Source organism: Fusarium sambucinum, chromosome IV (genome assembly GCF_050947815.1).
Source record: "Fusarium sambucinum isolate potato_lamoka chromosome IV, whole genome shotgun sequence".
NCBI classification, from domain to species: Eukaryota; Fungi; Ascomycota; class Sordariomycetes; order Hypocreales; family Nectriaceae; genus Fusarium; species Fusarium sambucinum.
The window spans coordinates 3997758-4010785 of NC_139291.1; the positions used below are offsets into that span (position 1 = coordinate 3997758).

The 13028-nt window shown below is 32.4% G+C and overlaps 4 protein-coding genes across 4 annotated transcripts; 1 reads left to right on the top strand and 3 right to left on the bottom strand.

Annotated features, from left to right (window-relative positions):
• Nucleotides 1-803: 803 nt before the first annotated feature.
• FSST1_001330 (uncharacterized protein) lies at nucleotides 804-1124 on the bottom strand (the record flags this gene model as incomplete). Its single annotated transcript, XM_083227217.1, has 2 exons — nucleotides 804-932; nucleotides 1008-1124. 2 exons carry the CDS (start codon nucleotides 1122-1124, stop codon nucleotides 804-806), a joined length of 246 nt encoding a protein of 81 aa, XP_083091512.1.
• Nucleotides 1125-2449: 1325 nt separating this feature from the next.
• Nucleotides 2450-2812, top strand: FSST1_001331 (uncharacterized protein; the record flags this gene model as incomplete). Its single annotated transcript, XM_083227218.1, has 2 exons — nucleotides 2450-2560; nucleotides 2654-2812. The coding sequence occupies 2 exons, from the start codon at nucleotides 2450-2452 to the stop codon at nucleotides 2810-2812; spliced, it is 270 nt and encodes an 89-aa protein (XP_083091513.1).
• Nucleotides 2813-3937: 1125 nt separating this feature from the next.
• Nucleotides 3938-4549, bottom strand: FSST1_001332 (uncharacterized protein; the record flags this gene model as incomplete). The annotated part of the gene is made up of 2 exons (XM_083227219.1): nucleotides 3938-4389; nucleotides 4438-4549. 2 exons carry the CDS (start codon nucleotides 4547-4549, stop codon nucleotides 3938-3940), a joined length of 564 nt encoding a protein of 187 aa, XP_083091514.1.
• Nucleotides 4550-5012: 463 nt separating this feature from the next.
• Nucleotides 5013-7110, bottom strand: FSST1_001333 (DUF4246 domain-containing protein; the record flags this gene model as incomplete). The annotated part of the gene is made up of 3 exons (XM_083227220.1): nucleotides 5013-6003; nucleotides 6060-6706; nucleotides 6766-7110. The coding sequence occupies 3 exons, from the start codon at nucleotides 7108-7110 to the stop codon at nucleotides 5013-5015; spliced, it is 1983 nt and encodes a 660-aa protein (XP_083091515.1).
• Between the last annotated feature and the right edge of the window lie 5918 nt (nucleotides 7111-13028).

Here is a 13028-nt window from a genome sequence, read left to right on the forward strand (position 1 = left end):
CAATTGTCATTTATATCTTTAGGTTACACTAATACAAAACGCATGCTCGAAGATACTAGTGTGACATTCCATTGGGCAAAATCCGAATGTAGGGCACCTTTAAGGTTCAACGGATCGATGCGACCCAGGCCAAAATGGAAAAACGGTCAGGATAAATTGTCATCATTATCAAAATATACCTTTAATTGACTATATCATTGAGACCTAACTGCGAGCTAACGGCGACAGTACCACTCCTTCTATTCGATACAGTTACGGCCCCTGACAACTATCTAGATGGTATTGGGAGCGAGCTCTTGTTACGCAAGGCTAGCATGAGAGATAGTCTTTTTACTTGTTTCCATGACACGTCTATCTCGAAGTTCCTATGGCCAATTATTAGTGTTTATCTCTTTCTCAAAGTCAATTATACGCGGGAACAAAAAGGAGTATAACGCATAGTTTTCCCATATTGCCGCAGCAGAGGGTTGACTACTAGTATACTTGCACAAGATTGGAACAGACATCACCTGATTAACATGTCACTCGATAGATTTAATGGCCTAACCAATAGATGAAAATGATGTTTGGAATCATTGATGAAGTACTAAGCTGGTAACACTTTGTCGAAGAAAATCTCTATCTATATACGCCTTGATCCCCCTTCCGCACACCTGCCGTAGTCGATGGCCTGATTACATCGCCTTATTTATACAGTTCCTACAGCCCCAACCCCCCTTTTTGTCCTGATCATCACAGACTGATGTAAAGTGACAGTCACCCTCTATGATCTCAGTCCTTTCCGCAAGTCGTTCTTTGTATCCTCAAAAGTCACACTTGGTGCGACCAACGCCAGTAAACCAGCTGATTTCAACAAACTTGCCATCAGCGTTGCATGCAACGCCTTTCCTACCGGAGGTGCGGCATTCATTATCGCAAGGTCCATCCTTTAGCTAGATACATCAAAAATGGCTTGGTTAGTCTACAATGTCTTTGGGTTAGATATAACCATCGCTAGTAGAACTTACATTAACACAGCAGTGGGAGCCATCTTGGAAAAGACACTGGCAAGCTCTTGTAACACTAGCAGCAGCAGCGCTGCTGATAACAGCGGCAACGACAGCGAAGATAGAGAGGCGGACCATTTTGTTGTTGGTTTGGGTTTGGGAGTGGTTGTTGTTGTTGTAGGATGGAGAGAGAGGATGAAGAAGAAGAAACAAGAAGTGAATCTGTGCTGTCTTTATAGATGCTCAAGTGATTATCCTATTTACTACTATGTTAATACGGGAAGTTTTACTACCAATGCTTGGCCGAGATATCTCATCAGTATGCCGTTCAATCCAACTACCGAAGCCAATCATTCTAGTCAGTAGATAGTACCCACTGGACAGGGGTGCTGACTCATTCAACTATCAAGGTTCAGATTATATCAACCACTTCACTCTCTGTTGAACCCCACGTGTGCTCAGCCATCAGGGTACCAGAAAGGTTGGCCGACAGGAGCATAGGAGACTAAATTCCTAGGCCACTTTATGCTACTTAGACTATGCTTCTTGGGCTATTTATTTTAGTCGTCTAAAGATTAAAGGTTAATTCTTCTGCTGTCCACTAGTCTAGCTCAGCCAAGGCGCCGAGTCGAATGCCTAACTTATTGAAGCGGGTCAACATCTCATGACTTGAGGCCTACTCGATTAAGTCCCATCTAAAATTAGTTGCGATAGCCCAGTGTAACACTAGGATTCAAAGTCGATAACGGACCATCTAAGGTGTTAGTTCCTGTTTTTTGATCAGTAATTTCGGCAGTCGTTACGAAAATATGGTTCTTTCGTATACAGATTTCTGTTTTCTTTGCCGGCAGTTGCTTTCTATCGGTCCACTTAAGAGAGTTAGGAATAATTGTGATATACACGCGGGACTTGAATGAGCCATTTTCTTCAGAAAGAGGCCTGCCAATTTGATTATTTTGAACCAGTTATGATAGTAATAACACCAACGGGAGATGCAAACTCGGGTTTGTCTAGAAGTATCGTTGAACTGCACAAACGGAAAGACGTAGCGTAAAGCGACTCACGCATCATTCTAAGTCCTTGGCTTGTCACTTGATTTACTTCTTACAAGTTGATTCAATGTACAAAGTATTTAATAAACATAAGGCTTTCGGGTCACGGCACACTATCCTTGGCATCTGTCCAGATTAGAGTTCAACGGTTGTCTTCCCAATTGGTATACCCTGTATGAACTCTATTTCATTGACGTTTCCCGCCTGCCGTTTCTGGCCAGGAACTAGTGGAACTGGTATATATCATCACTGTGAGAGATTTCACATAAAGGCTCCTAAACATCCCATATCTGTTATCATCACCACCAACCCAGACATCACTCGGTCTTTACTACATTATCATCGCACCTCTTTATAAACTCTCAAGTCAATTGATACTTTCAAGCCTCCTCAAAAACACTCATCATCAAAATGGTCCGTCTCGCAATCTTCGCTACCATCATGGCTGCTGCCACCTCCGTACAAGGCGCTATTTGGTGCCAATGCCTCTTCCCCGATAAGTCTCACTGCTGTGTTGCCAGTGTAAGTCCAAACCTTGCATTTTCCCACCTCAAGCCATAATCTTTAAATAAGGAAACCGGAAAGTTGCTAATCTGGGTATCTTTACTTTGACAGGGAGGTGGCAGTTGCCAAGAGAAGTGCCTCAATGCTGGCAGGCCTATCATTGATGGATCTATTGCACCGCGCAAGACGTTGTGCAATGCTGGAGGCGATGGATTTGGTATTAGTCCCATTACTGCTCAGGGACGCACTCCTTGTGACACCAGGTCCTAAGCTCAATGTTGATCGTTACTTTCTTCAGAAGGGCTCTGATAGCAACTGAGACAGAGGCAATTATCTGATGCCTGTTGGAATGCCAGCGATATAGTGGCTGATGTTATACTCTCTTGGATCTATTCTTATGGAGTGGAATATGTTGAATTTTGCAGCACGTGGTAGTACATAATGTTGTGCATATCATGGATATACTATACTATACGTAGATACTTATATTGAATTTCAGAATTCGGATTGTCTATAGAATGGAAGTTAACCCTCCTGTTGCTGAACGAACTCGTCTTCGGTGTATAAGTTTGATTTACGTCAATGATAAAGAAGATATCCAATGGTATTACATGGTTGTTACCTAAAACCGGAGACAAGCGCGTCAGTCTCTTTGTAGACTAGCGAGCGGTTGACGACATCTTGAGTTTTAGGCGAGAGTGACAACTCAATTCATGGTTAGGCGAGTGAGGTAATTTAAGGATTCCCTCCATTATCGAGAAATTTGGTTGATATATATCTGGAACAAGGTTGAAAGAACTGCCGTCCTTGTATATTTAGCGGTTTTGCATTACTATGGTGTTCAACCCGTGTTATACGTTGCGGCTTTTGTCAAGTTAGCGGGTTGGCTCTTGACCTGTGCCATCCACAGTTTGAGGTGCTCTATTGGTCATTGTGAACCGAATAATACACTCATGATTAGAGACATGATCGTCCGGGACTCGGAGATATCCCGAATCCATAGGAAGTTCGTGGTAGAATTATACGTTCAGGTCATTAGCCAAGACTGTGCTACTCCATCCCCATTGCTCCGCGTTTATCATTTTGCTGGGGGTAATATTGAGAGGTCCTGTGATTATTAAAGATTTTTCCACAGGAGGCGGCTTAGGTTGAATCAGTAATAGAAAATGACTCCACTATGGTAGGGGTCTATGGCCACGATACGCGCAAGAAGGTAGTTGGTAGGTGTGAAGTAAAAGCTTTGTAATTGAACGTGCCAGATGGCTGATGTCCTTCCGTGTATCATTCATATAGTATCTTGCCGCCGGCCACCAAAACATTCTGATCCAGCTTTCAGCTGTTATCTCTACGGAATCTGCTAAACTTATCGTTCTAGTTATCCATCCGACCCGGCCCTTACTCAGTCATAGCGGCTTTCTTTTTCAACAGAGAATCAAGTTTTGTAGTGCTCATATCCAGGAACCATTCTCTCCAGCGTAAACGCTCCTGCAAGGTAGAAAGATTGATCTTGAGCTCGTCACACATCTCCAACCTTAAACGGACAATTTCGCCCCTTTGACCGTCGTCACTGGCCATTTCTTGATGATCATGAATTCGATCCTCAAGTCGACTGATTTCGGTCCAGAGTTTGCGACCCCCATCGCGCAACTCTTTGCTGGTTTGCAATTCCTCGGTGATGCGTTCTCCCAGGGTCTTGGCATCCTGAGGAGCGAATTTGAAGTCACTAGGAAATTGGCTGCCGACGGAAGACCGGACAACCGGTGGAACCTCATGTCTCGTAGCGCTGGAGCCTCTCGGGTTGCTCGCATTTTTCTCCATAATCGGGATCAGGGTAGATGGGACGTTTGCTTTGCACACATTAGCTTTATCCATGGAGTCGATGTCTTTCCACTCACAGGATTTGGAGTCCTCATCGTTGAGCTTACGACGAATCCAACGGTTCTGGCCATTCTCATCTGCAGCAGAATGCGCTCTCTTGTCGCCGTTGGTTGGCTTGATAGGCTCCATATCTTCGGGGGAAAGCTTGACGTCGGAAATGCTCGAATCCTTCACTTCGGTGGGCGGTGGTGTTGAGCTTCGGGATCTTTTTAATCGGGACGTATAATTGCGTCGTATTGGTGGTTTTGATTCTCACTTTGAAGCAAGCTGGGGTTGCGCAAACAGGAGAGTCGCGCTTGATCGGCGAGATCTTGTGTGGAAGGAGAACGTTGAGGGAAGAAGAAAAATGAGATTGGAGAATTTGAGCGTTTGCCTTCCGCTTCTACGTGATTAACTGGAAGGATCGGCTGCCACCTGCCTGGCACTGTCAGCGTTTGATCTCTTTTGCAGACGGCACGTGATATCAACCGCTGGGAGCGCAAGGGACGAAGTTGTTAGGCTAGTTTATGGAAGTCTGGTTAGATTTCTTAGGCTAGGTATCTAACTCTACCCTAACCTAAGAATAGTGGTGTATGTTTACACTCCCTCGTGTCTAATGTTCACAAAAGCTGTATGTTGCTTTGGACCATTTTTGCTCTGTCTCTACCTGAGACCGACTCCTCTCTTGCATCAACTTTAGCCTGTGCTCCTTAGCCTCGTGTAGAGTCATAGGCATCGCAGATCCGCCAACTTCGTTTTGGACCATGCTCATCAGCTCTGCGGGTAGAGGCGTTCCTCTCTCGACGGCAGCTTTGATGCCCGAATGATCAGGCGCAGCTTCCGAGATTATCTTCGCAACAGGATGAGGAATGTTCTTCTCCGCATCCAGATTTCCAAAAGCCTTCTCCATCCACCAACTGTGTTGTTGAGGCGGAACATTGCCCGTGTTGATAATCCGTGTGTTGGGGTCGACAAGCCACAGAGCAATGAAACGGCGATGTCCCGGTTTTGTTTTATCCTGCAGCTCGAAAGGCGACACGCGATGATGGAAGACGTTGGGAAACGCAAGCAACCTTCCCTCTTTCGTCTCAACGCTGCCGTATTGTTGAAGACAATCTCCCCCGTTGAGTTCGGCGCCGTATACCTGTTCCATCCAGTTGTATTGACCTTGACCAACCAAGTCCTGGAAATCGTCCTGATATGAACTTGTCTGCATGCGGAATTCCAGGGAGCTGGGTGTTACGTTCTCTGAATCCAGGTAGTAGAGGGCCGTACCGACGATGTGCTCGTTCATCTGGCCCTCGACATGCCATCCTCCGGCAGGAAAGGTGGGCTTTTCTGGGGTAAGCTCGATGGATGCCATTTTGATGATGACTTGGAGGCCCGGGTAACGATCTCGAAAAGAACCAAATGTTTTGACACCATAGTCCCAAGCCTTGAACTCTGGAGCTTCCGGCTGGATTGGCTCCCTTGCTTCCTCCCAGGCTTCACGTTGCCGGTCCTCCATTTCCCATCTGTAAGAATCACTTCCATCATCCTCGTTTTCTCCTTTTGGTAAAGGGATATCATCGATCGATACAGTCCAGTTCTCATCATTCTCGTCGCTAGCACATTGTGAGTAGGTATAAACCAAAATTCTAAACCAATCTCGAAAACTTACTCAGGATTCTCAGGCATGCCAAATCGAGGCTCCGTTCTACCAGCCCCTTCCTTGTCGCCCGTTCGATAAGGCGGTATGCAAAGGTCCCAAGCCGTAATTGCCTTGTCAATAAGCTTCTCAATAGTCGCATAAATCTCTGAATGCTTTGTAGGATGGAGACCGTTGATGTAGCTAGTGAACTTGGCACTTAAATCATCCTGAAAGCTAACGTTGGACGGTAGCCACTGGTAGGTTTCGGACCAGTACGAGTCATGAATCTGACCACCTCCAACACCTGTACTATAACGGGATCGGCTCATGTCCACGGGCCAATCGTTCTTTTTAGGGATGACGTCTCCTTTGCCGCTCCATCGGTCGATAGCATCCGCAACGCCAACAACCTCATCGCGAAAGACTCGTGAGCGGCCATAGACGAGTGGGTAGAGTGACGGATGGACAAGGTTCTGAACCATTTCATTGGTGTTGGGGTGCCAATCCGGGTCATCCTTTTGCTCTAGCTTGAGCTTGGCGAACGCAGCTTGAAGGTTTTGACGCAGAGAATCGTCAACGTAGCCATCTGCCTTTACCACAGACGCAGAGGCGTCCAGGGTCGGGATAAGACCCGTCTTTTCAAAGAACTTGGCCTTTACGCGTAGCTCTTTGATACACTGGCAGTGACAGGTCAGTAATGAACAGGGAATAAGGCTGATAAAGATGAGATTCTTACATATTCAAGACACTTCCTATCGAGGATAGTTTTGAGTTTGGTTGGGCTGTTGTATAACCCTGATGGGACAATGTCATCATAGAGAGACTCGACAGGAATTGCCAGAGCCTCTTGGATCCATTTTTCGGCGATGGTCTCGTCGAAGACTTTGAGATGCCAATTCGGTTTCTCTGTCAATTGATTCATGACAATCATCATGGCGACCTCTCGCACGAGAAGCATTTCAGAGTCAGCACCATAACAATTGTAGTGAATCCCTATGGGATAGATCTCATCCCTGTCCTGATCGTGATATCGGAGGTCCAAGCCGAGACCAGGATAGAGAGTTGGGGTAGACGTGGACATGATGTGAGTCTACTGGGTAGTAGAAAGGTTAGCATCCCAAGTCTTAGGGTACAAGAATAAACAGCCTTCTAAGTATCATAAGTTAACTTACTAATTATGTCTTGTTGCAGATCGTTCTTGATACTGAGGTGAGATGTTTTAATTCGAGATGCTGAAAGGAAGAAAAAGGACGACTTATATAATCATTTGCTAGCCGTGCATTTAGACTTCTTAGCATAGGCAGTTTAGGCAGCAGGTGGATCTCACTCACATACCCTTGATTAAATATGCGCCAAACTTCAGACGCACCAATAAAAGAATTAATCTCGGAAAAATATACTTTTTTTAATTAAGTTAAGGTTCCAGAGAAAGTGTCTAGAAACCTTTTGCTGGACAGTTAAGCTGGCGGTAAATCGCGGCAATTGGTTGTGCAGGGGGCATCTTATCAGAGGAGTATCTCCTAAGTCAGCTAACACTAACCTAATAAGTCGGTCTCTTGTAGTTCTTGCCCCCCTAGTTAATAATATTATAAATCTCTTATAATAGAAGTAGTATTATTTAATTAATTAACTAGATAATCTATACTAAGCCTTTAGCTTTAGGCTTCTTTATTTAGATTTCTTTTAGCTATAATTTAAAGGCCTTAATTACTATTATAATATATCTTTTTCATTAATTAAATTAATTATTATATAAGATTATTATATTAAATGCCTTAAGGAATATAATTTACTTTCTAGATAGTTTAATCTTTTTCTTTAAAATAACCTTTTTAAGCTGTTATATTTTCTTTAGCTTTTATTTTTTATTTTCTTTATATAAAATTAAGAGGTTTAATTTATAAATAAAGGCTATTAATTTAACCTTTATAAAAATATCTTTTTTCTTTATTATATAAAAAAGCTTAGCTTTTATATATAAAAGGCTTTTATTCTTAAGCCTTTTAATTATATCCTTAATTATATTAAAATATAAACTATTAAAATAATAACTAGAATTAATAGCCTTTAGCTTAATAATTAATATTATATATAAGAATTATAATAAGTTAACTATATATAATAAGAGATTAAGATTAATTAACTTAATTAGTCTTATTTAATTAAGTAATATATTATTAGCTTATTAATTAATTAAGGTTATAAGAGAAAGAAGTTATTATTATCTTTAATATAATAAAAGCTTTCTTTATAACCTTTATTATAAGGTTTATATTAAAAAAGTTATATTATAAAAAAAACCTTATTTTAAAAGAACTTTAAATTTAATTATTATTAAAAATTTAATTTATATAAATAGATTAACCTTTATTAAAAACCTAAAGGAAATTAAAAAGGCCTAGGTAAAAGCTTAAGGATTATAAAAAAATAATAGTTCTTGCCTAAAGGACTTAAACTATTTAACAATTAAATTAAATATATAGAGTTATAAAGACTTAATAGCATTTAACCCCTTAGTATATAATCTAAAATAGTATATAATATAAAATTTACTTTTTAATAGGGTATACCTCTTTATAGTATTAATTGCCTAAGTAATTAATATATACTTTTTATCTTATTCTAGTTTATATAAACTATATATAAGGAAAAGGGTTTTATTTATATAATTAAAAATATAATAAAGGATTTTATTTAAGTTTTATCTAGCTTTTATTAAGGTTTTATTAACCTTTTACCTTATATATATTAATATTTATAATTAATTAAATAATAATTATACTTTATTATAATTAATAAGTTATTTAGCTATAATATATAAGTTATAATAGCTCTTTTAAATAGATATTAATATTTTATAATATTAATAAAACTTTATAATAACCTTAATACTTTATTTATTTAACTTTATTTAAATTTCTCTTTTAAAATAAAGAATATTATATTTTTAAGCTAATATAATTTTTATAAAAATAGAATAATTAGAATATATTTATTAAAAAAAATAACCTTTTTAATAATAAAGAAAAGTATTTAATTATACTTTTTAATCCTTTTAAATATAGAGATATTAATACTATAAGCTATAATTAATATTAATTTATTATTTATATAATTAATAAATTAAACCTATAGAATAAAATTAACTTTATTAATTTAACTAGATTATTAAGTAGAAATATATTTTTTCTTTAACCTTTAAATATTACTTAAGGTAAAAGTATTCCTATAAGTAAGAAAAAGAGAACTAGGTTATAATATATTAAATATTAATACCTTAATTAACTTATAATAATATTAAATATCTTTTATTATTTCTATATATAATACTATTAGTATTTCTCTTATTATTACTATTAAAAGGCTTATTTATAGTTAAATTATACTTAATTAGCTTAATACTTATCCTAATAGAATTATATATATTATTTTATTACTTAGCTAAGTATTAGTTAATATATTTAATTTAAAGGATTATATAAGTTAATAATAAAAGTAATTAATTATTTTTTATTTATAAATTTAACCTAGATTTAATATTTATATAAGCTAATAAAAACCTGCCCTTTATTATATTATTCTCTATACTTTAATATAGATTATAATATCTATAAATATTAATATAATAGTATTTTTATATACCTTTTTCTTTTAATATATTTTAAATAAATCTTACTTTAAACTATTATAAATAGTTTTATAAATAAAGTTTATTCTCTATAGGAGAATATTAAAACCTTACTGCTTTATTAAAAAGCTATTCTATATAACCCCTATATAACCTTATTAATATATTAATTTAATATTAATAAATAGACTTAATATATTTTATATTAATTTAACCTTAAGTAGAATTATAAGCTATATTATAATAACTATAAGCCTATTTTTATTTTCTATAAAGTAAATAAATAACTATAATTAAAATAATTATAATCCTTTAATATCTTATAGTTAATATTAAGCTAATAAAGAGCTATTAGATATATTAACTAATAGTTATATAAGTAAAAATTATATTATTTCTCTATAATACTTTAGAAATTCTTTAGCTAAGTAAATATTATTTAATAATTAATTATAGGCAAAGAACTATTTAATTTTAATTATTATTATAAAGTATTACTTTATAATAGCTATATATTATTATATAGTATATTAATATAACCTTAATAGAAGCTTAATTAAATAGTCTAATAATATCTATAGAAAAGAACTATAGCTAAGGTTTTAATTAAATAGAATATATTCTATATAGTAATATTAACTAGCTTATTATCTTAAAAGATCTTTTAGCTATACTATATATAGTATAGATTTTAACTAATATATATTCTTATTTATAGCTATAGTTAATTAAGACTCCTTTATTAATTTAAGAGGTAATCTTTAATATTATTTAACTTAAAAATAACTAGTTTTATATATTAAATATATTAGCTATAACTTTAATATAATATTAATTAATTATTAATATAGCTTTACTTTTACTATTATCTAGAATATAAGAATTCTATATAAAGTTTAATAGTATAATATTTAATTTAATTTACTAAAGCCTTATTAATATTAAAAAAGTCTAATAATTAATATAGCTTTAATATAAATTAATCTTCTTAGAAGGTAATAGTATTTTTAATATAATATACTAATATTAATATTAAAAAGGTAAGCTAAATTAAATAAGTTAAAGAGTTTTCTTTATATAATTACTATTAATTATTACTTAATATATTTATTAAGCTATATAGAATAATATAAATTACCTTATTATTTGCTTTTATATAAAGTAATAAGAAAGATTACTTAATGCTAATTTATTTAAGATTAATATATTATTTTAAAGAATTATAAAATTAAAAGATTTTAAATTAATCTTTATTAAATAGTTATTAAAATCTTAATTAAGTATAATCTTTATATAAATATAATATCTATAGAAGATATACTAATTACTAATATAGTTATAATCTATATATAAGTATTTATTAATTTAAAAGACTTTCTTATATATTATTAAGTCTTTAAGAGCCTTAATAAATATATAAAGAGATTACTTAGTAGGCCTTTCTATTAGTATTATATTAGCCTATTTAATAATAGGTTTTAAGCTATTATTATAGATTAAGATCTCTATTAAATTGCTAATAAAATACCCTTTAAACCTTAATAATATCTTTACTTATTATATTATCTAAGTCTTATTAAATACCTTTATAAAATTAACTTATATAGTTAATTATAGTAATAATATATAAAGAATATTATTATTTTATATTAAATTTATTTTTAATAAGAAATTAAGAAAATCCTATTATAATATTACCTATTATTTAATATAATAATATTAATAATAGATATAAAGATAATAGAAGTATATATAGAAACCTTAAAAAAGATTTAATATAAATTTAATATAAAGTAAAATATATACTATAAATATATTAATCTTTCTCCTATTTAATATTAACTTATTATATATTAACTATTTATAATTAAGTAAAATATAAGAAGAATTAAGTTATTATAATATACCTTAATTGCTTTTTATTGCCTATTTTAAATTAAATCTAAGATATAGTTTATATTAATATAAATATAATAAAGTCCTTATATTTCTATTATTATAGCTATAAGAACTTTATTAAAATTATTAATAATATAATTATATAAGGATTAAGATAATTATATAATATAGTAAGAGGTCTAGTTATATAACTTAATTTAATTAACTATAGTATTAAATAAATTTATTTTACTTTAGTATTTTAACTTTATATTAAACTCTTAACTATATATATAAATTTCTTTCTTTAATTCTAACTTAAATAGAGTTTCTTATAGTTTAAGCTACTAGAGCTAAATATATAGAAAAGCTATTACTTAAAATACTTATATTTATTTTTAATAGTTTAAATAAATACCCTTAGTTCTATTAATTATAGCTTATATTAACCTATTATATTATAAAATATAATTTCTTTTATTATAAAGGTATTTCCTTTTTTAATCTTATAATATAGTATATAAAGCTATTACCTTTCTTATTAAATTTACTATAAATCTCTCTAAGGAATAAAAATACTAGGGAATTATAAGACTTTATAGCTAAATATAGTTAATATTATATTATTTTTAATTAAAGGTCTTTAGCCTATAGAGATATATCTTATCTTTATTATTATAAGGTTATATAAATCTTAGAATAAAGCTAGGCTAATATATAATACTTTAATAATTTTATTATATATATAATAAAATTGCCTTATATATTACTTAGCTATAAGGCTATAATTATAAGGTTAAATAGTATAGTAATATAATATTAATATTATAACTATAATTTAAGTTAACTTATTATATTAAATAAATAGTTAAAAATAAAATAATTTACTTTTTTATTATTATTCTTATTTTTCTTTATTAATAGTTTTATTATATAAGGAAAAAGAAAGTATTTATTATTATCTTATTATTTTATATAGCTTTATTTTAGTATAGAGTTTTATTAAAAGCTTATTTAAAAGTATAGCCTTATAGCCTTATAATATTATTAAATTATTAGATATTTACTATTTAAGCTATTTTATTTCTTTATAAAATATTTAAAAGTCTTAAAAATATAAATAGCTATAAGAAATACTTTTTATTACTTTATATAATTTTAATATAAGTTATATTTAATATTAATTATAGGATAAATATTAATATAGCTTATTAAATCCTTTATTATTAATTAATAGTATTTTAAGCTATAAGAAGAGGCTAATAAAAATAGTTTAATACTATTATTAAAAGGTTATATAATATTATAATGCCTTAAAAAGTAAGATTCTAGTATATATTTATATGCCTTTATAAATATAAATATAATATTAATTAAACCTTAATTTAAGCTTAGTAAAATAGAAATATAAAGTTTAAGAATTTATAACTATTAATTCTAGTTTTTAATTTAATAGATAATAATAATAATCTTTTTAATTTATAAGATATTTT